We start from the raw sequence: 22,864 nt of genomic DNA, 5'->3' as shown, positions 1-22,864 counted from the left end.
ACATGGAATGCATGCTTTTCTGTCTCTCTCTCTCTCTCTCTCTCCAGCTCTCTCCTTTTTCTTTTATTTTGCCTGCAAACTGTGGCTGCCTTGGCCTCCCCAAATTCTGAATTTTGTCTCCCTGTCTCAGTAGCGTGACTGCCTGGCTCCGTCAGGGCGTCCTTCTCGGTTGTGTGGCCTGTCTGGGTGGTGAGCTGGGGTGTTTGCGAGGCCTCCCATGGTTTGTTCTCCTCTCAAAGATGACTTTTCTCTGCTGTTCTTGCCCAGTATCCCAAACCCATTTTCGTGCTAATATTTTGTCTGGTTTCCTGGTTGTTTAAGGCTGGAGGGTAGATCTAGTTCTGTTGTTTTCTTTTTTTTCCCCCAGCACGGCCAGAAGCAGAAATTGGTCATCTCCGATGAATTTCTTGCTTATTTTGTTTCCTTAAACATCTTAATTTCCTGAAGCATGTTAATCAACTTTTTGTTGTTCACTTGTAATCTGTGTTCGAACATCTAGTTCGGCCGTCTCTTATTTCTGCTGGGTCTTTCTCATGGTGCCTTATTTGTCTGTGTGTGTTTCTGCCCCAGGGCGATTCATTTGCATTCACTTTTTTTTGTGTGAGAATTCTTCAAGGCTGAGGATAAGGATGGTTTACTTTAGCATTTGTGTTTACTTCTACTCGGTGCCTGGGATCACCACCAGCTGAGGACACTCTCTGTTATATTCCCAGCTTAAACTATTTTGGACCCCCAGATACCAAGAATTCAAACTGCCAACTTGTGTGAACCCAGCCTGTGGTTCCAAATTCTCAGGACAATTTCTTTTCTACTTAGAGCTGTACTTCAAGACAGACACGGCTTATATAGTGAGGGGAGCAGGTGTTCCCGAACGGGGTCTTCCTTTTACAATCCTCACGTTGGGCAGGCTCTCGGCTATGTCTTCAGTTTTGCACGCCCTTTGAAGCCATATTAAACTAAGCTGAGTATTACCTGGTTTGGCAAATACCTTCAGGGTCATAGCAAACTTCCATGTTTTCCTCAGTCCTGGCAAATTCCCAACTTCATTTCTTTCTTTTAGCCTGACAGTTCTTTACTCTGACAAGCTCAGCGATGTTCTGAATGAGATTTATGAAAATGTCTTCTTCACAGTGTTTCATTGTACTTGATAAGAAGTTCTTCTTAGGTACCTAGATTACCCTGTTGCTGTTTTTGATCCTTTTCTATATTCCATTACACATTTCTCTGTGTTCTAAATTATCAGCAAGGGAGCCCTATAATTACTGTCCAAACTGGGACACTTCTCAGAGTAAAAGCATTAGTTGATATTATTAACTTTCTGAAATATTTTCTGACAAATCTGTTTCTGTTAGTGGACTTATAAAATAGATATATTTAAAATTACCTTGAAAACTAAAATATTTTCTGACCAAAAAAAATCCATGTGCACCAAAGTAAAAAAATTTAAATCTCTTTATATCATTTTTCAGAACATTCAAATAAAGCAAAGCAGAATAGTTATTCACAATCCACCTTTGTGCATTTTTTTTTTTTTTGAGAGACTGAGAAAGAAAGCACCTACACGAGGTGAGGAGAGAGGGAGGGAGAGAATCTCAAGTAGTTTCCATGCCCAACAGAGAGCCTGAAGTGGGGCTCAATCTCACAACCCTGAAATCCTGACCTGAGCCAAAATCAAGAGCTAGACACTCAACCGACTGAGACATCCAGATGCCCCGATGCTATCTTTTTATTTTTATTTTTTTATGATTCTATTTATTTATGTGACAGAGAGAGACACAGCGACAGAGTGATCACAGGAGGGGGAGTGCGAGAGGGAGAAGCAGGCTTCCCACTGAGCAGGGAGCCAGATGCGGGGCTCTATTCCAAGACCCTGGGATCATGAGCTGAGCCAAAGGCAGATGCTTAACAACTGAGCCATCCAGGTTTACCGCGATAGTGTCTTTCTTACGACTATATATTTTTCTAGTATTATCTTAGGGCTACAGTGTTTTGCTTCTTCACTTACCTACATGTTTATGTCTGTGTGTGCACATGTGTGTGAACATCTGAAACTCTGTTTCAACCTGTGCCGTTTCTTACGGCCCAATATTCACGTAGTTCAGTCCTTGCTCTAGCAGGGAAGCGTGCAGGGTCCTGCCTGTTCGCAAGTTTCCTTCCGTTTAATAATTGCAATTCATTACAGGCTTCTGAGTTTGAGGGTTTCTTCATTTTATTTAAAGGAATTTATTTTTTAAAATTTTTTTATTTAAATTCAATTTGATTAACACATAGTGTATTACTGGTTTCAGAGGTCGAAGTCAGTGATTCATCAGTTACAGAGAACACCCAGGGCTCATTCTCACGTGCCCTCCTTAACGTCCATCTCCCAGTGACCCCAGCCCTCCACCCAGCCCCTCCAGCAACCCTCAGCTTGTTTCCGAGGATTAAGAATCTCTTATGGTTTACCTTGAGGCTGAGATTTTTATATTTCATCTGGTGAGCACCTGATGACAGACTTACAACTTGTTTTGAACAAAGTGCAACCAAAATTTAAAAGACCCGTTTCTAAAATTCCAGTACCTTTGTGTAGAACACCGAGGTAAATACATTTCAAAGTTCAAAAATGGCTAATACCAGCAATTTCATATTATTTAAGCTGGTTCTTGAGAGCCCCAATGTTTCTCAAACCCCACTGATGACAGACCGCAGAGAGAGCTGCCTGTTCTCCTAATGAAATAGTTGTTTGTTTAACATAAGATCGATCACAGCATTTTTGTTAAGGTCAGTCTCTGCAGATGTAAATCTTGCCAATTTTGACAACTGCAGCTTATACTCCTCTGGGGAGAAACAAGAGTGTGTTTAAGCCTCGTTAGGAGGTCTTTGTGCGCCGTAACCCGTGACAAGCGTGTTTCTGCACACGTGTCTCCAGCCGAGGGAACAGCACGTCTGCAGGCGGGAGCCCTGTGCGCCGTGCATGTCCCACATGCTGGGACCGTGGAGACAGAGGGTGAAGGTCTGTCCCATTCTTCCCATCTCGCTGTTTCAAGTCTTAATAATAATACTTTGTTTTAAACAACAAAAAACTCCAGAAACACGTAAACTGGGCAGGATACAGGATAAGGGGCATCAATGGAGACTTGTGTGGGGAAACCAGAGCCTGGAATCAGACTCGCAGAGCCTGGGGGTGTGTCGCACTTGGGTCTGCGATCCCCAGGTGCGCAGAGGGCCCACCTCTGCCATCCGTCCTTCATGCACGCTGCTCGGGCAAACTGCCTCCCAGCAAGCTGATTTGTCTGAATAATATTTCCCGGTGTTAGTGTAAAGGAACAGGGATGGCGCGGCCCCGGGCCTCGGAGCATGGCCCTCAGCATTGGCACATGGGCAGCCGTCCGCTCTGCTGACACTTAGCTGCAGGCTGGCGATCTCTGGGTGCTGTTCTAAAAGCCAGAGGCATTGACCTTGACTCTGCGACCCGGTTTGACCAGCCCTTCTCCCCCATACATGCTGCCGAAACCACACATTCCCACTCTGGAGACATTCGTTCTGTGCAGAATCAACCTCAGAAAAGCCTTCAGTGGTGGCACGGATGCAGGTGACAGACGGGCCAGAATTGAGAGGGCCAGAGTCTTGTTGAAGCTGAGGGCATCTAGGTGGTTCTGGCTGTTCCTCTTTGGGGAATGTTGTACCTGAGTAGAAGTGTCTGTCTGCGATCTGTCCTCAAAGGCAGTGAGCTGTAGGCCCTAGTATACCCTCTGGCATGCTCTGGGAGGCTGGAGGAGTCGCCCTGGCGTCATATGGGGGAGACGGTGAGCCTTCCCCCCTGGCACTCGCTCCATCCATGGCAGTGGCAGTGGTCTTGGTTCGATTCTGACCGTGGCTCCTAGGAGGAAAAAGCAAAGGTAGTGCTTTGGAGTTGGGAAGCTTGGTGAGGAGACCTCTTTTGATGGGGAGGAGCTCATCTGATATTTATTTAAATATTTATGGAAAGGCAGCTCTATGCTGGATACTGTGTTGGGCCCTAGACGTGTAGAAAGAAAAGAAGTGATCTCTGCCCATCTAACGGAGTTTTTCAACAAGCAGGCATCCTGTGGTACGTGACCCACAGAGAACCCTCCAGAGCACTTTATTTTTTTATGTTAGTCACCATACAGGACATCATTAGTTTTTGATGTTGTGTTCCAAGATTCATTGAGTATAACACCCAGTGCTCCATGCAATCCGTGCCCCCGCTTAATACCCATTACCGGGCTAGCCCCCCCCCCCCCCCTCCCTTCCCCTCTAGGACCCTCAGTTTGTTTCTTGGAGTCTACAGTCTCTCGTGGGTCCTCTCCTCCTCTGAGTGCCCCTCCCCACCTTCATTTTTCTCTTCCTTCTCCTAACATCCTCCATGCTACTCCTTATGTCCCTCAAGCTCAGCACCCAAAAAAAAAATTCAGAAAATGGGGAGAAGACAGGAACACAGGCTTCTCCAAAGGAGACCTATGCATTGCTGACAGCACATGAAAAAGTGTTCATCATCATTAGCCAGCAGGGAAATTCAAATCACAACCTTCAGAGCACTTGTGAAATCTTTGATGAAATTTTGAGATTTTTGAAATGTTCCTGTAAAAGGGAGAGATGCAAAGAAGAGGGCAGGGAAGATGGGATGAACTCCTAATTTGTAAGCTTCTTGTCCCCGGCGAGATTTGAGAAACTGCCCAGTTAAGGATCTTACAGGATATCTGTGATTTGGTTCTGAAATCAAACCACATTAACCCCGTGTTTAAGAAATGAAGACCATTTGCTATTAGATGTATCCACGTAAAAGATATAATGGTCGTGCCATAATGGCTTCTTTCCAAACAAAATAATTATCACTGGAAACCAATCAGCTTCGTTCATTATTTTTCAAGAAATGTGCACTTTTTTCATGTCATTCCCCATTAAAATTTTGCAGACTCTCTCTCAAATTATTAAACGTTTGCATTGTGGCCTCAGCGTAACATCTTTTTTTCAGACATGCACCAGTAATGGAAACCATTCTCAAACTTAATTTCCTTTTAATTCCTTCCAATTACTGTGCCCTGCTTTTGGTGCCAAGAGCCAATCCTGTTGGTACATTTTGTGAGGACTGTGGGGTCGCATTTCTTTAAGCCACATTTGATACCTGGAAGGCATCCTAGCAGAGTTGCCCCAGTCATCTCCTGAAAGTTGGTTTTACGTGATTTCAAAAGAAGTTTATCCCCAGGCAGTCCGCCACATGCATTTCACAACAGTCTTTCAAGTTCTCCCCGGCTGGTTCCCGGGTAGTGGTCTGCGAGTAACAAGAACCATATTGGACAAAGATCGTCACGAAATCCCACAGGCAATGTCTGGTCACTCTTATTGGCAGGCCTGTCACAGGAAAAGCAACACTGGAAGGTTTTTGAACCCCAAGGACCACAAAATGTGAGCTAAAATCTAAGAATGTTGGAGTGTTGCTCAAAAACTCTGTGCATTGAAGGACACTATCCAGCGATTGAAACCCCACAGAATGGGAGCAAGTCTTTGTAGATCCTATTTCTAGTATAGGATTCCTGCCCAGAATATATAAAGAATTCCTCCCATTCAACAACAACAGCAAAAAGGCAATTTGGCTTCACAAATAGGCAGAGGACCCGCACAGACGATTTTGCAGAGAAGACACACAGATGGCCGACAAGCACACAAAAAGACATTCTGCACGCTTCGCCACCGGAGAAATGCAAACAAAATCACCGTGAAATGCCACCTCACAAGCGTGGGGAGGGCTGTGATTCAAGAAGCAGAAATAAATGTTGGCAACGATGCGGCGAGATCGTCAGCCTCATGCACAGCTGGTGGGATTGTGAACTTTGCAACCACGCCGAAGACCGTCAGCAGTTCCTCTGCACATTAAAACAAGAATTGCTGTATTATGGCATGATTCCACTCCTCGGTATATACTCAGAAGCATCGAAAGCAGCTACTTGAACAGATACTCGCTCCCAGCGGCATTCTGCACAATAACCCACAGATGCAAACTCTCTAAGTGTCATCAGGAGGTGAACAGAAAGCAGACTGTGGTACGTCCAGGCGTGGGAATAGTATTCAGCTCCACTGGATACTTGAAAGGACTAAAATAGCAAATTTCATGTTGTATGTATTTGGCTACAATAAAAAAGAAGAGTAAGAAAGGCAGGTGATTTTCAAGGACATGGAGTCCCTGGGAGTTGCTAGGACGGTCAGACGTTTCCTTTCCTTTATTTATGTTTTTTGGGGGGAGCGGGTAGATGACTAGTGGGTTAGTGAATGGAGCTGGCTGCGAAAGAATTTCCGTAGGATCAAAGTAAACAGCATTCCAGGCCGAGCTCCTGGGATGGACTTAGTGCAGGAGAGGACAAAGTCCACACTTGCTCAAGGAGCTACGGGTAGTGGGATGGTCAGAGTCTGCCTGCCGGGAGGCATCTAGACAATTTCCCAGCGTCCTCTTCACTCTGTCCAGCTCCAGATCCAAAACCACCAAATCGCCTTCACCGTCACCCTTCACATGATGAGGAGGAGGCCTTGCAGACCGTCGGTCAATGAAACAACAAATGGATTGGAGCCACGGTCATGCCCATCTGCACCTGATCGGGCATGTGCCCACATCCCCCATCTTGGCGAATCATGGATTTTGTGGCACTGGTGCTTCCCCTTTCCCCCTGTGGCCATCTTCATTGTCCCCCCACTGAGTCTTGGCCAATGGTCAGGAACCAGGCGGCAGGGATGGAAGGAGAGGGCGGTGAATGACTTGTGCTGACCATAACAGTCAGAATCCGGTTTGGAGCTCCACAATGGTGACTTGAAGGCAAACCCACGGCCCAGGGAGCGATGGGAGCTCGATATCACGGGAGGGGACACATTTGATCTTCTCACCTACCCTCCCGAGAACTGGGCTGAATCCTTTCTAACGGAGTGATATTCTCGAATAACAAGCCAGCTTATGTCTGCTCTCTTGGGAGGCTGTCCTGCGACCCAGCAGTGCCCACTGATGAGCAATCCGATTGGCCAGAGCGAGAGTAGACTTCCCTGCCTTTTGTGTGCATGAGATCAGAACACAGTCAAGGGAATGCAAATGACATGACTGCTCGGGGCTTGGATTTGCATTTCCTGTGTTTATTCTGAGCGAGAACAAGCATGAAACTGGCTAAATTGAACTCTGGAGGCTGGAGACAGTCATGATTATAACCCAGTGTTAGCATGAAGCCCAGACCCTTTCGCTAATGCCATTCGACCTCTTTCTAGCCTTTCGAAGGAATGTGGCATGAGAGGGTCTCACCTGGGTTTCCTGGGCTGGAGAATAAAAGTCCCTAATTCACCCAGGACCCACGCTGCTCTGTCATCTCAGGGTTTTGCTTAGAGAGGTTGGTCAAGAAAGATGGTGCATCCCTTCCAGAGGCTTCCCTACCATTTCTTGCTAAACATATTTCTTTTGATAAAATTCTAAGCACACTTGCAGATTCTCAAAGCCCAGAGTATACACACTTCAAATGTCAGCCCCGAAGGGAAGTCAAGGGCTGAGCTCTGGAAAGAGGCACCATCAAAACGCCACATAGGCATGCCATCCTGCACCCTCCCTACTTGAAACAAACATCAGAACTTGTGGAAGAGCGTGGGGACATTCTTAAAGGGTTGGTGTATTGCTAAGGTGACGCAGAAAGTGGGGAATGGTGTAGCAGGAAGGCTGTGGCAAAGATCTGAGAGAAAGCACCAGGCAAGAGTAGGACTCCATCAGGTCAAGAATGCCCTTTGTAATGTCGGTTTCCTCTCTTTTTGAGAATTCTTTAAAAATCCTTTGGAGGGGGGAAAAAAAAAAAAAAAAACCCTAAGGAGAAGGACGGGAGTGAACAGGTAGCAGGAGCAGCTCTCGGTCACCATGGCAACATGACTCTTGCCACCATCTCTGCCATCCATTGGTGCCTGACCCCCTTTTGGATGCCCGTCGAGATCACTGACCTTGGAATTAAGGCGTGCTTGCAAACCTGAGGATGGTCTGCTCTTGAAGAAGGGCTAAGTTTCTACACAGAACAGTGAGCTCATGTTTACTCAGCAGATGTGTAAATAGTTATAATGCCACATAATTGAGATGTTCCCTCATCCCTGCCCCAGTAAAACTGTCCTCCACGGCTGTTGTGGCTCTGTGGAACGTGACTGGACTATAGAAATGGCTAAGCATCGGTGACTAATAATGGTTGAGGCCAATGGAATTTTTCTCTAGTGAACATACAGGGTTCTGTTGGTTTCAGGTGTACAATGTGTGACTCCACACTTCCACACAGCACCCGGTCCTCATCATGACAGGTGCGTCCTTCGTCCGCATCACTTGTTTCCCCCATCCCCCCACCCCCACCCCGCTCTGGTGACCATCAGGGTATTCTCTAGAGTTAAGAGTTTGTCTCTTGGTTTGTCTCCTTTTTTCTTTCCAGGTTTGTTTTGTTTCTTAAATTCCACAGATGCGTGAAATGGTATGGTCTTTCTCTCTTTCTGTTTGACTTATTTCATGTAGCATTATACTCTCCAGCTCCACCTGTGTGGTTGCAAATGGCAAGATTTCATTCCTTTTAGGGCTGAATAATATTCCACCATATACAGAGACCACGTCTTCTTTATCTATTCATCAATCGATGGACACTTGGGCTGCTTCCATCACTTGTAAGGCCAAATGAATTTTACAAAGGAAGTGAAACTTCATGGGGCGCCTGGGTGGCTCAAGTCATGATCCCAAGGTCCTGGGATCGAGCCCCAAGTCAGGCTCCCTGCCGAGCATGGAGCCTGCTTCTCCTTCTCCCTCTGCCCCCGACTCATGCTTGCTCTCTCCAGTGTGCGCACTCGCTCTCTCTCTCTCAAATAAATAAAATCTTTAAAAAAACCAAACTGCAGTAAATGATAGAAACATTATTGCTCCTAATCTGGTCCTGCAGTTGGGTTAAATAATGAGCGAGCATCCATCACAGATCTGTCCGCATGTCTAGTAAGTACAGAGACTCTCATCATTGACTCATTAAGCATCTCTTGGTAGCATCTTAAGCCTCATTAGCATATGGCAATCTGTGAATTCAGGGGGAATCTTTGGGCCTACTTCCTCTTTGTCTATAAGGTCTACTAATTTGCCTTCTGGGCTATTGTTTTTAGTTTTTGTTTTGTCTTGTTTTTTGTCAAAGTGATGATGGTATTCTTCGCTCCTAGTCATGCTAAAAGTAAAACAAAACAAAACAAAACAAAAACAGGATCTCTCCCCTTCTGTCCTAGAGCTCATATGTCATCAACATTATCCAAGTTACTGTAAAGAAAGGTCCAAATAAAAAGATCAAAATAAAAGCACAGTTCCTACCCTCAAGGTTCTCAGGATCTTGTTGAAAAGAGTGAGTTGGCATTGGTCACACCATGGGGCTTGAGGGCACAGTTCTCAGACTGCCAGGCTGGCCCCAGACTTCTGTAAAATCTGTCTGCAAAGTTAGAAGAGTTTCCACAAGGCACTCCCACTTCTGACACCAATGGCAAATTTGAAGGGTTCCCGAAACCATCTTCAAGTTTGGTAATTCACTAAGGAGGACTCCCAGACTTGCTGAAGGTACTCATAGTTGTGATTCAATACAGAGAAAGGACAGAGATTAAAACTAGCCCAAGGAAGAGGGGCATAGGGTTCCACGCATGAAGCTTTGGTTGTCCTATCCCAGGCAGTCACAGTGGGCTACCCTCCCAGTGTCCGTGGGTGACAGTACACACCAGTATTGCCACCCAGAATGCTCATTTGAGCTTTGGCATGCAGAGTTTTTACTGGGGCTGCATGATGTAGGCGTAATTGATTGATTGATTTCCCACATGGCCACACTCAGTCTATGACTGATACGGCATGGCCCAAGGTCTCTGACCAAAATCACACGGTGGGTCTTTGTGGTGTGGCCAGCCCCCACCCTAAGACAGTCAGGTGTGGGCCCTCTGATCTGGTGTAGCCAGTCCCTGCCCTAAACAGAGCCCCTCCTGACAGATAGGACATAGATTTATGACATAGATTACCACCCGGAGGCTGAGGGCAAAGGCTAGACCTCTTTGGGCAAAGCCATGTTCTTCACTACACAAGAACTCTGAGCAGAGAGGAGGTGCTGGGCTTCGTGGTAGTGGAAGGGGGCTGAGGTTGAGCTTGGACGACCAACCAGAAATCTGAGGAGCAACGGAAGGAATGCGGAACGTTCCCAAGCAATAGAACCTTTAAGGGAGGATATGATAAATGTCTTTTAAAATGTGAAGGACTGTTGTATGCACAAGGTTTGTTCTTACCCTGTGTTGCCCCTAGACTACTGTGAGTGCCCATGGAAGGGGTAAGTTCGGTATAAGAAGATGCCTAAGGAAGGTTTAAGTTCAGTATAAGAAAGAGCTTTCTGACAATTGAGGCTCTTCAAAAGTATCACACAGGCTGCCCCGGGAGTTGGTAAGTTCGCAGTCATTAAAAATCTTCTGGCAGAGAGCAGATCACCTGCTACAGTGGCAAATTTTTTCCAGAAAGTACGGCGACCTCTGAGAATCCTTTCAACTCTGATACTCTGTGCTTCTAAAAATATTGTTCAGCCTGACTCAGAATCATCTCCTGGAATCTCTAGCCTGTGATGCTCATCGTATGAATTACCTTTAAAATATCTTATGTCATTCCTGTGTGTCTGGGGCCTCAGAATGAATGTACATTTTCCTGAGCAGAACCGAGAATATCTAGAGCAATTCAGAGTCTACTAATTCTCAATGGTCAGCAACGTAGACCAGATGGAAGTTTTTCCTTGCTCTAAATGAGGAGGCTTGAGTTGTTTAAAAGTGAATAATGTAAAAACAAAAAAAAAAGTTTTCATGGAATGCATTTAGGTTCTGAAAGTGAACCCATGTGTTATGATCAGTTTAATCATAAGTATGTCTTTTATTTTTTTATTTTTTTTTTATTTTTATCTAAGTATGTCTTTTTTGAAAAGGATTTTATTTATTTGAGAGAGAAAGAGAGTGAGAGGAGGAGAGTGGGGGAGGGGCAGAGGGAGAGAGAATCTCAAGCAGACTCCCCCACTGAGCTCAGGGTCCAATGCGGGGCTCGATCTCACAACTCTGAGATCATGACCTGGGCTGAAATCAAAAGCCAGACGATTAACCGACTGAGTGACCCAGGTGCCCCACGAATATGTCTTATTAAATGAGTTTGAAGCACATTAGCTAGGATTTTAACTGGAAACCTCCTGATAGCTATAAACTCAGTATAAGCTGCATCACGTACTTCTCTTAAAATATTCTGTCCAGACTATTCCCTGTTTGGTCTTTCTCATGAAGCAGGTGGAATTAATGTGAAATTTATCTTATTCAGAGAAATGGAACACTGATATCCAGGGTCAAATGGATGCGTGCAGCCCAGAATCCCTTGGGTTTCGTCTTCCTGTGTGTATGGTGGTAAACCATTAGTCATAAAGCAGGTTTCATTGGCCCCAACCCATACATGCAACGCAAACCCTTTAGCTGGCATGAACTGGCTTTCCATCCAGACATTTTCCAATGTCCCATTGTCAGGAATGCGTGTCACATGGCTCATCATACTTAGAATGGCAGGCCCCTGCAGGGCACCATCTTTTCATTCCTGCCTCTCATTGGACACTGCTACCAAAGGTCTAGAGCCACATGGTACCAGCCCTACGTAGGCTGGATGGCATCTCTCCTGTGTATTTTTTTTCCAAGATTTTATTTATTTATTTGACAGAGAGATAGAGCACAAGTAGGCAGAGCGGCAGACAGAGGGAGATGGAGAAGCAGGCTCTCTAGTGAGCAGGGAGCCCAACGTGGGGCTCGAGCCCAAGACCCTGGGATCATGACCTGAGCCAAAGGCAGATGCTTAACCAACTGAGCCACCCAGGTGCCCCACTCCCATGTATTTCTTAAAAAGATTTATTTTAGAGAGCGCACACAAGAAGGGGGAAAGGTAGTGGGAGAGACAGAATCCTCAGGCAGACTCCCTGCTGAGTGTGCAGCCCAACACGGGGCTCGATCCCGTGACCCTGAGATCACCACCTGAGCTGAAACCAAGAGTTGGACGCTCCACTGAGTGAGCCCCTCAGGCGCACCCCCCATCTCTCCGTGTCTTACCTGTGTCAGAGACCTTCCAACACGGTGCCGTCTGGCCCTCAGGGTTCCACAATGTCTAACCCTATGAGTGAACAATTTGGTTAACCTTGTCCACTCTCTGGGGTTCTGGTTTCAGGCCCTCCACCAGCTGCAGGTCCCAGACCAGGTGCGATGTTGGTTGGGTCCCCAAGGCTGGTCCTAAGGCACTGGGTGGCTCCCTGGAGGGTTCTTCTCTAAGCTGACCCCAGCGAGGGAAGTGAAGTCACTGCCTCTCACACAGCTAAATGCCGTTGCTTCTAGAGGCATCTCTGACACACGTGCGGGTGCCAGAGTCCCGGTCCTGGCTGAGGGCTGTGTCTCTGCCCAGTTTGCCTTATTGCGTCCCTTGCTCCCCAGTGTCCCGCGACCCGCCTCTGTCATCAGGCAGCACAAAGGGAACCACATCCGAAGGCTCTAACTTCACGTAACTCCTTGCAAAAATGCCCTTAGGCTAGCGTGGCTCGTACCAGGCTTTTGGCTCTTTTGTAGCAACCAGAACCAGATCATTCACGCTCTGAAATGTTGGCACCCTCGAGGGGCATGCCGCCAAGACGGTTTCCCTAAAGAGAAGGCGTACAAAGTCTTCTCCCAAAGTGCGCGTGTCTGCGAACAATCATGAGAAGGGAGCCACCACATCCCTTACAATAAACTCAAGGGAAGGGGTTTTTTTGTGTGTTTCAGTCTGTCAGCTCAACGGTGTCACAAAGGCATCTGCTTGGGACCTAGAAGATAGGACGAGAATTGTCTTCACCCAGAGTGACCCTGATCCCCAGTACTTGGGCTGAATTCAGGATTTGCCAGTGACCCCTTGGGTGAAAGTAGGGAAAGACGTTCACAGACCAATGGGGGGTGACTAGGAAGGAGGTAGTGGGACAGAGAGCGTAGCGTACCATTTGAGGGGCCAAAACTAGGTCGAGTTCATGATGTACCTTTTGTTTTCTTTTTCTTTCCGTTCCTTCTTCCTTTTCACTGTCCTCTTTCCTCCTAGGGGTTGGTGGGTAGAATCAGGGCACTGGGGCCAGGACGGTGGGCTCAGAACTCTCATGGTTCTTGTCCAGAACGTCAAGCTGCCCACCTCAGGCTCTACGGCACGTTCCAGCAGTTTCCGGAGAAAGCGGGTAGAAAGCGGGTCGGTTTCTAGAATGCGGCAGGAGTGGTCATCTACAGACTGGCTCGTGAGAAGCAGGGCCAAAGGGAGGGCCGTCCTATGGGGCTATGGGTGGGCTCCCCATCGTGGCAATTCAGAGCTCCCCCCTCTGTCTCCTGCACAAGGACTCGGTTCCCAGGACTTGGTACCTCCAGGGTTCCATCGCTGCCTTTCTGGAAAAGGCTACTTCATGCTGCTCGTGAAAGGAAGGGCCTTTTTTGGACTCAGTGACCTGGCCAGCACCGCCGGGTGACACGGACAGCTTGTATTTCAGCGGAACCCTGAACTGTCTCACCAGCTGGGAAGGTTTGAGATGGTTTCCTCCCCCAGGGATCCGTAAGCAACGCACTGCGGATTCCAAACCACCCTTTCCAAAAGGAGTTCAGAGTTTTGTAGGGTGTTTGGGGCAAATAAATGTCAGCCAAGTAGGAGAATCCCAGCCCACGAGACAGACTGTGGAGGTGAGGGCGTTTCTAGAAGTCAAGAAGTTACAGTGACAGTGGGGACAGCCTTCAGCCTCAGAGGGGTCTTTACTTATCACGTGCAGTGTTAGATGTTGTGCCATTGGCTTTAACAAATGATGTCATGTGTGTTTACCCATGTGTGTGCTCGCCGGGTAGCTGGCTCAGGGAGCCCAACCTCGTCCCTTGTCCCCACACTGTCCCTGGACCATGTATCCAGGTGGCGCAGGCTTGACATGTGCTTCTGGAACGAGCCACTGCAGATGTGAGTGAATGAGTGTGTGCAGCCTCCCAGCCCCCTCGGGAGGACAGGCTCTGCATCTGTGAGCCGTAGGAGGGGATCTGGGCAGTTGCCTGTAGCTGTGTCCCAGTGCTCGAGCGATTCTAAAGATCAGGATTTGCTTCTCTGCCAGTTTCTGTTTGGCAAGAGACGATCTAAAGCAAGGAAATCATCACCCACTTTCGTGCTCTGGTTGGTGACTCTTGGGCACTGCGTCTGGGATGAGAACACGCTATGTCGTGACTCTAGGACACAGGGGAAAACAAACACCTTTCTCCATAAAGGTTCAGATAGTAAACGTCTGTGGCTTTGTGGGCCACACAGGCTCTGTCACAAAACCACCCAACTCTGTTGTTGTGGCACCAAACCAGCCAGAACCAGTATGTTAATAGGCGTGGCTGTGTCCCAATAAAACTTTATTTATAAAAGCAGGTGGTGGGCTGGCTTTGGCCTCCAGGCCCCGGTTTGTCAGCCCAAGTTCATGCTCATCGTGCTCTTTTAGCATTAGCACTGTGAACATTTGTGCAGGATTCCATTCTTGCTGGGTCTAAGAAAATGTTGACTTGATCTATAAAGCAAGACATTTTTCCAAAAATTTTAAAAGACGTGCCATTTGGGTCGGGAGGGAGGTAGAGTATGTGTGTATAGAACATGGCTGCTTCAAAGAGGGGCACGGTCCTTCCCCAGACCCCAGTCGGCTCTGCTGTCACCAGTACCCCCGTGCCCCAGCTGTCCTGCCCAGCCAGGACCCCTCCCACGTGGCCCCCCAGTCCCTCAATCCCTCCTTCAGACTGGCCCTGTGCTCGGAGGCCGCTAGCTCCGCACCTGTGCATTTCTCTTCCTCTTGCCTCAGCCCCAATGCAGAGATGTGGATCGAATCTCTGCTTTTGCCCTAGAAACTCTTGAATATTTTCCTACCGAAGACACTGAGCGAAATCTACAGTTTTCAGCCTTTAGCGCCCTGCCCCTTCTTTCACCTTCCCTCCCCAACTTAACTGTCTTTGTTCCAAGTTAAAAGATCATCACGAGGTGGAAAAAAAACCAAAGCTTTATAGCCACCATTTTTCATTCCCGTAAGATGTCTGAGCGTCTGGAGAGGCCTGCGTGAAGGAGCCTTGCTCGTGGTTTTACTGGCTTTCCTCGAGGAGAGCTAAAATGCCGGTTGCCAAGCAACACACATGCCCTGGCTTCTTCCAACAACATGGACTTGGGGGAAAAAAAAGCCCTGTGATTGACTCATGAACGGGGAATAGTGTGGAAATGCACCAGGCAAACAGTTTGGTGGGACCACGTCCTGTTGATTCTGGCCCCTTTGCCTGAGGACTCACACGCGGCCACACAGGGAAGCAAGTGGAATGTGTCCTCCGCAGCCTGCCCCTGATTAACAAGCATTAACGTGAGGCTTCAGAGCCCCATGCCAGCGTTGTTTGTATTTGTGTGCATTTTTTGGTAAAGATTTTTATTCATGAGAAACAGAGAGGCAGAGGCAGAAGTGGGACTCGATCCCAGAACCCTGGGATCCTGATCTGAGCCGAAGGCAGACACTTAACGACTGAGCCACCCAGGCGCCCCTATTTGCATGCTTTTTGTTGGTGGTTTCACTATTTCTCTTGGCCCCCAGCACAGGACTGTGTAGGTGTCCAGTGTTCCCTGGTGCAAGAAGGTTTCTCTACATTTGTAGAGAAGCTTGGTTCCAGTTATGACTTACGGCACTGTTGGCCTAAGTTCAACGTTAATGAGTCAACACTAGGCTTCATCCCGAGAAAGGAAGAGGAATTCAGTGATCTACACATCAGGCTCCGGAAAGTTTAAGAGATCCTCTAAAGCATGCGACAAAGGTATGGGAAAAATGGCTTTATTTGTGGATCCGTGAGAGGAGCAGTAAAATTCTTAAAAAAAAAAAAAAAACAAAAAAAAAACAAAAAACAAGCTCAGTGGACAATCTCGTGAGACTGAAAGCTGAAGACGTTTATGTTCATGTTACCCAGAGTCAGAAAAATGTTGCACCCTCTCAGCTAGTGTTTTATTATAAAGAGAGGGTCATATAATTCATTATTTGTAAGAAAGGCCTATCAAATCCGCTGTCTTTAAGGAGGGACACCCGGAACAGGGTCACAGACTGCTCCGTCGCTGGGTGCCGTCCTGGACAGCGTCACGACTTCGGCGTTCACGGAGACTTAGACGAACACAACTGCCACAAACAGTCAGAATGAATGGACCCAAAGGGCCACAGCTTCACCCTAACGGGATCAGTCTTCCACTCGAAGCCATGGGGAAGACAAAGCCCGGGACTTGCCCCGGTGCCGTGTCTCGGCTCAGCGTGTCTGCCGGGGGTGGCCCCAGACTTCCTGTGCGGCCATCAGCACCAGTGCCGCATCTGCTGGAAATGAAGTGTGGGCCGCTGGGCCTGGGTCCTCCTGCACACCCCCCTTACCTGTCCTAGTCCATCAAGGCAGCTAGAACGGAACATCACAGATGGGGTTGCTGGCGGGGGGTGGCTGAAACCACAGACCTTTATTTCTCTCCATTCTGGAAAAGTCCGACAAGGCAACGGCTAGATCTTGCATCCCGTGAGAGAGGTTTCCTGGTTCTCTGCGACGGGGGCCTGGGAGCTCCCCCAAGTTCCCCTCAATAGAGCCTCATTCCCGTTCACGAATGCGCCAGCCTCATGACCGGTCACCTCCCCAAGTCGCCACCCCCTAATGGAATCACCCTGGGGTTAGGGTTCAACCTACGAGTTTGAGGGACCAAAACACTCTGCCCAGAACACTCTGCTTGCACAACTTTTATCACTGACAATTTCGCTCAAGAGGAAACCCCAATTTTTTTTTAAATTGCCCTGTAACTGAGCCACAGCGAGCCAAGCCTCCCGAACAGACACCTTAATTGGTTCCAGGTGGAAAGGCAAACAGCGGCTCGTCCACCACGGTCTTCCTCTCTAAAGGCCTGCCGCAGGTCACGTGTGAAATGGTTTTCCCGTGTCCAAGGCCTAATCTCTGCTGACAGCGGCCTGGTCTCACCCCGGGTCTGCCAAGCTGCACGACCCCTCTCCAGGGAGCTCAGCGGGGGTAGCTGGCAGAGAGCCCGGTGGGGACATGGGTGGGGGGCAGTCCCCTTGCACCTGGTGCCATGAGCACGACGCACAGCTATGCACGCAGGACATGGGAAACACAGAGGATGCCTCTGCCCTCGGGCTCAGGGAAGGTTCTGGGGCAGAAATGACATCTGGCGGCAGCTGAGGGGTGAGCGCTGATGACGATGTAAGCAGAAGCCTTTCAAACGCAAGGCAGGGGGAGAGCTGGGACGAGGGCAGGAATGGAAAAACAGGAGCCATTCCTCCAGGTCACTTTTTGAAGAGGCTGGAAACTCCCGGGCCTCATTATCACCCCTCGGGGCCCCGGCCCCACATGGCACCTATAGAATCCTCCAGAGGGCTTTCTAGAAAGTTCCGCATTCCGTGGCTGGCCGGTTGAGTGCGTGGGGCCATGTCTGCGTTGTGATCAGGAATCCATACACCTTTTCCTGCATGCCCGCCGTGTGCAAACACGAGAGGGAGAGACCACGGTAATACAGGGCCTGCAGCCCCCTGCAAACCAGCCGCGTACGTTGCAAGCACTCGGCTCCTCCGCGCGGGCTCGTGGCTGGCAGGCTGCCTTCCGCCGTGGGGACCGCTGGCGTGAGGGGTCGTGTGTGCAGCCTGCCGGCCGCCAGCCACAGAGCCCTTCTGTCCTTCCACTCGTTCCTGTCCCCAGGTCCCACTAGGCACGATGTCCCATGCATGCGGACACACGGGTCTACCCCTGGCAGCAGGACAGCACAGACGAGAGGTGACCTGCACGGACTCCGTCCTTGGGGTTGGAACTACAAATAGCCCCGTGCAAAAAGATGAGGCTCATTCGTATGCCTTTAAAAATGGGGGGGAAATCCCACCGCCCACAACAAGAGCCACGTGGCGGCCCGAGGCCCTGCCCCGCGGCCCGGCGCGCTAACGCAGCCCCCGTCGCTCCGCCCGCAGGGACAGCAAGCTCACCATGCTGCTGCGCGAGTCCCTGGGGAACGTGAACTGCCGCACCACCATGATCGCCCACATCTCGGCCGCCGCTGGCAGCTACGCCGAAACCCTGTCCACCATCCAGATCGCCTCCAGGGTCTTGAGGATGAAGAAGAAGAAAACGAAGGTAAGGCGCTCCCGGGGAGTGGGGTGCAGCGGAGGAAGGCGTGTTTGGAGCCCGACCCCGGAGCGGGTCAGTCTTTCTAACCCCCGAGCCCCGGGGGCAGGGGTGTGCGGTGCTGCCCACGCCGCCTGGCAGCCACTCCGAGCAGGACGGCTGTCAGGCCGGCGACGCCCCTTCCCCCCGACGGCCGCCGGTCATCCAGCCTGGACCCCTACCCAGGAGGGCTGGGCCCGCTCTGAGACAGTTCGGAGGGACGGCTGCGCCTTGGCGGTGAAGAATTGGGGGTGGCTGAGAAATACCCCGCACCTGTCTCCCCACCCCTGTCCCCCGTAGGTCAAGGCTGTGTCCCTCAGGCGGTTGAGCCCGAAGGGGCTGGTCCGCTCCCTGCTCACACGGCCCTACTTACTTCCCCTGCGTTTCCAGGAATCCTTTCGAGGCCCCTGGGCGTTGCCGTGTGAACCCAGTGGTCTCTGGCTGACGCGCGGGGTCTGCTGGGAACCACCAGCTTGTGCTCTCGGAGGCAAAGCCAGAACACTGGGGGTGTGACGAGAGCGTGTCAGAAAGCCATCATGGTTGTGGTCACCGGGCCAGCGGGTGAAGTGGGAAGCTCTCTTCCTCTCCTTTTTGTATCTCTCCGTTTTGGGGGGCAGAGTGGCCATGGCAGGGACCCCTCAGCCTTTCGGATGTCGGACGGGGCCTTGGCCGGTCACTTCCTCTCCTGAGCAGGCTCTGCGCCCGGCGGGCCACACAGGGGCTGTTCTCCCCACGAGGGGCCGTGGCGTGCAAGGCCGGGGCCCACTGGCCTGCGCACCACGAGGAATGGCCCAGCACAGGGACACCGACCGGGGCGGCCTGGGGGGCCCTGCACGGGGTCCACTTGTGGGCTCGCGGGGAGGGCGGTCTCTGGAGAGCCGGCCCCGCTGACCTCCCTCCTCTCACCCACAGTACACGTCGAGCTCCTCTGGCGGCGAGAGCTCCTGCGAAGAGGGCCGGATGCGCAGGCCCACCCAGCTGCGGCCCTTCCAGGCCAGGGCCGCGGTGGACGCGGACTTCCCCGTCCCTCAGCTGCCCAGCGAGCCGGACTACTCCTCCAGCAGCGAGCAGTCCTGCGACACGGTCATCTACATCGGGCCCAACGGCACGGCCCTCTCGGACAAGGAGCTCACAGACAACGAGGGCCCCCCCGACTTCGTCCCCATTGTGCCAGCCCTGCAGAAGGCCCGGGGGGACAGCCAGCCCGCGGAGGCCAGCGGGGCCGCGGGCAGCGAGTCAGAAAGGGACTGTCTGAAGTGCAACACGTTCGCGGAGCTGCAGGAGAGGCTGGGCTGCATCGACGGCCGCGAAGAGCCCAGTCAGTTCCCTTTCGAAGAGCTGCCCGTGCAGTTCGGGGCAGAGCCGGTGGGCAAGGGGCCCCCGTTGAGCCAGGCGGCCGGGGTGGACCCGCTCTGTGAGTCTGATAAGGAAGATAATGGGTCTGATGGCCCGGGCACCCACCGAGAAGGCCCCGACCCTCCCGCCTCCAAGATGCAGAGAAAGCACTCGCCTGGCCCGGCGCCCGGCCCCGCGCTGCCCGGAAGCCCCACCCCGGCCTCGCCCAGGAGCTTCTCCGGCAGCCGCACGTCGAGCCCGCAGAGCAGCCGAGAGAGCCTGAGCTCCTGCAGCTTCGTGGAAGGCAAGCCCAGGCCCATGGGCTCCCCGCGGCTGGGCGTCGCCAGCCTGTCCAAGACCTCCGAGTACAAGCCGGCCAGCTCTCCCTCCCAGAGGTGCAAGGTCTACACCCAGAAGGGCGTCCTGCCGGCTCCCGCGCCCCTGCCTCCGCCGAGCAAGGACCCCGGCCCTGTCTCCAGCGAGTCCCTGCTGCCACCCGAGGTGCGCACCCCCCCGGTCGGGATGAGCCCCCAGGTTTTGAAGAAGTCCATGTCCGCCGGGAGCGAGGGGTTCCCCGAGAGCCCTGGCGAGGACGAGCCTCCGGCCGCCACGTCTCCGGATTCGAAGAAGGAGATCCTGAGCACCACGATGGTGACGGTGCAGCAGCCGCTGGAGCTGAACGGCGAGGACGAGCTGGTGTTCACGCTGGTGGAGGAGCTGACCATCAGCGGCATCCTGGACGGCGGCCGCCCCACCAGCATCATCAGCTTCAACAGCGACTGCTCCGTGCAGGCCCTGGCCTCGGGCTCCCGGCCCGTCAGCATCATCGGCAGCATCAGCGAGGACCTGGAGTGCTACTCCGGCGTGGCGCCCGTCTCCGAGGTCAGCATCACGCAGTTCCTGCCCCTCCCGAAGCGGACCCTGGACGAGAAGGCGGGCCAGGCCGGGAGCCGACGTTCGTCCATCAGCTCCTGGCTGAGCGAGATGAGCGACGGCGAGCAGTCCTGCCACAGCTTCGTCGCCCAGACCTGCTTTGGGCCCGGGGAGGCCATGGCAGATCCCCCGGCCTCGGAGCTCGTCGGCAGCCTCCGAAACGGCACCGCGGTGTGCCGGGAGAAGCCCAAGGTGGGGCCCGACAATTTGCTCATCTTGTCCGATGCGGGCGAGGACGCTTTCAGCAAGGCGGCCCCCGTCAAGGGCTGCAAGGGCGCCACGCTGGGCAAGGCCACGGTCACCATCTCCAACACCGCAAATCTGGGCGGCTGCGAGGGCTACATCCCCATGAAGACCAACATTACGGTCTATCCCTGCATCGCCGTGAGCCCCCGGCCCGCCCAAGAGCTCGAGGCGCCCATCGCCCCCGTGCTCAGCTCGGCGCCGGGAACCATGCAGGCCCCGGAGAGCAGGGAGACCGGCACAAAGGTGGAGATGAAATTCGAGGACCCTTGGCTAAAACGGGAAGAGGAGGTCAAAAAAGAGAGTGCCTATCCCAGCGAAGAGGGGACCGGGGGTGAGGCTGCCCCAGGCCCCCTGAAGCCTGAGGGTGGGGCAGAACAGGACAGGAAGGCCAGCCCCGGGGACAGGCTGAGTAGCAGTAGTGGGGAAGTGTCTGCCTCGCCCGGGAGCGACAACTTGAGGAGGGTTGTGGATGGCTGTGAGACGGCCCTGCCTGGCGGGGCCGCCCAGAGCCCAGTGCACCCCAACAGGAGCCTGAAGTCCAGCAGCCTGCCCCGGGCTTTCCAGAAGGCCAGCAGACAGGAGGACCTGGGCAGCCTGTTCTACCACTGCGCCGCGGAGACCAACGGGCTGGGTGTGCCGCTGTGCAAGGCAACCCTGGAGAGGAAGGTGGCGTCGCCCAAGCATGGGGTCCTGGCTCGGCCCAAAGGGACACCCCCTCTGCCGCCAGTCCGCAAGTCCAGCCTGGACCAGAAGAACCGGGCCAGCCCCCAGCACAGCGCCTGCAGCAGCGGCACCAGCAGCCCCTCGCACCCCCCGGCGCCCTTCCTGGCTCCCTTCGCAGAGGAGGCCGGCGGCAAGGTGAAGGAGGCCAGCAGCAGCAGCAGGCTCTTCAGTGCCAAGCTGGAGCAGCTGGCCAGCAGGACCAACTCCCTGGGCCGGGCCACGGTCAGCCACTACGAGTGCCTGTCGCTGGAGAGGGCGGAGAGCCTGTGCGCGGGCAGCTGGCGGGCGCACGCGGGCAAGGACAGCACAATGCCCCGCACAGGCAGGAGCCCAGGCCGCGCTGCCGCTGCCCCTGGGGCCTCGCCCACCGCGCCGGGTCCCGCACCGCCCCCCGCTGCTTCCTCGGCGGCCGCCGGCGGTGTCGCCTCGCCCAAGGCCGGCCCGTGCAAGATCTCGGCGGTGAGCAAGCTCCTGCTGGCCAGCCCCAAGGCACGCAGCCTGGCCACCGCCACCACCAAGACGCTCAGCTTCTCCACCAAGTCACTGCCGCAGTCGGTGGGCCAGAGCCCGGGCCTGGCGGCCAGTGCCAAGCCCACTTCCTGGTCCACGCAGTCCCTGAGCCGCAGCCGGGGCGCGGGACCCGCCTGCAAGCCGCCGCCGCGCGCCGTTAACGGGCGCATCTCCGAGCTGCTGCAGGGCGGCGCGGGCGCGCGGGGCGCCGAGGGGCGCGCGGGGGCGCCGGGCGAGGAGCGGCCCGCCGCGCCCCCGCTGCCCTCGCCCTACAGCAAGGTCACGCCGCCCCGCCGGCCGCACCGCTGCAGCAGCGGCCACGGCAGCGACAACAGCAGCGTGCTGAGCGGGGAGCTGCCGCCCGCCATGGGCAAGACCGCCCTGTTCTACCACAGCGGCGGCAGCAGCGGCTACGAGAGCGTGCTGCGTGACAGCGAGGCCACCGGCAGCGCCTCGTCGGCGCACGACTCCACGAGCGACAACAGCAGCTCCGTGGGCGGCCGCTGCCGCAGCCTCAAAGCCCCGAAGAAGCGCTCCAACTCAGGTAGGCGCCGGGCCCTCCGCGTGTCCCCACACCCACCCCCCCAGCCCCGGGGCTGGGCGCTGCTCGGTGACCCAGCTCGGTGACCGCCGCGCGCGCTTCCGAGGGCTGGGTCACCATCGCTAGGCTCGCGCCCTGGGGGCTGCGGACACCAACACGTGGGACTGCTGGTCCCGAGACCCGGCGGCCGCCCTCCCGCAGGGGCATGGAGCGCGCTGGTGTCGTTAACGGCGGAGAGTCGGGCGCGCACCGCCACCACGGGGCCTGCATTGTGCCCGGCCCATGCATGCATGCACACGCGCGTGCAGTGCACCAGCATGACACACACACATGCATACACACACAGTGCACCTGCACGAC

General features: G+C 53.1%; 1 protein-coding gene across 1 annotated transcript in view; it reads left to right on the top strand.

Moving 5' to 3' along the window:
• The window catches only part of KIF26B (kinesin family member 26B), a 414,161-nt gene that overhangs the window by 379,313 nt on the left and 11,984 nt on the right, over positions 1 to 22,864 (top strand). The window contains exons 11-12 of the mRNA XM_032862876.1: positions 18,024 to 18,186; positions 19,129 to 22,507. Coding sequence (XP_032718767.1) covers positions 18,024 to 18,186; positions 19,129 to 22,507 — 3,542 coding nt within the window. The remainder of the gene's footprint in view (positions 1 to 18,023; positions 18,187 to 19,128; positions 22,508 to 22,864) is intronic.

This window comes from Lontra canadensis, unplaced genomic scaffold, assembly GCF_010015895.1.
Source record: "Lontra canadensis isolate GAN:19392208 unplaced genomic scaffold, GSC_riverotter_1.0 scaffold24, whole genome shotgun sequence".
NCBI lineage: Eukaryota > Metazoa > Chordata > Mammalia > Carnivora > Mustelidae > Lontra > Lontra canadensis.
Note: the sequence above shows the minus strand (reverse complement) of the source record. Positions and strands in the feature narration are given on the sequence as shown.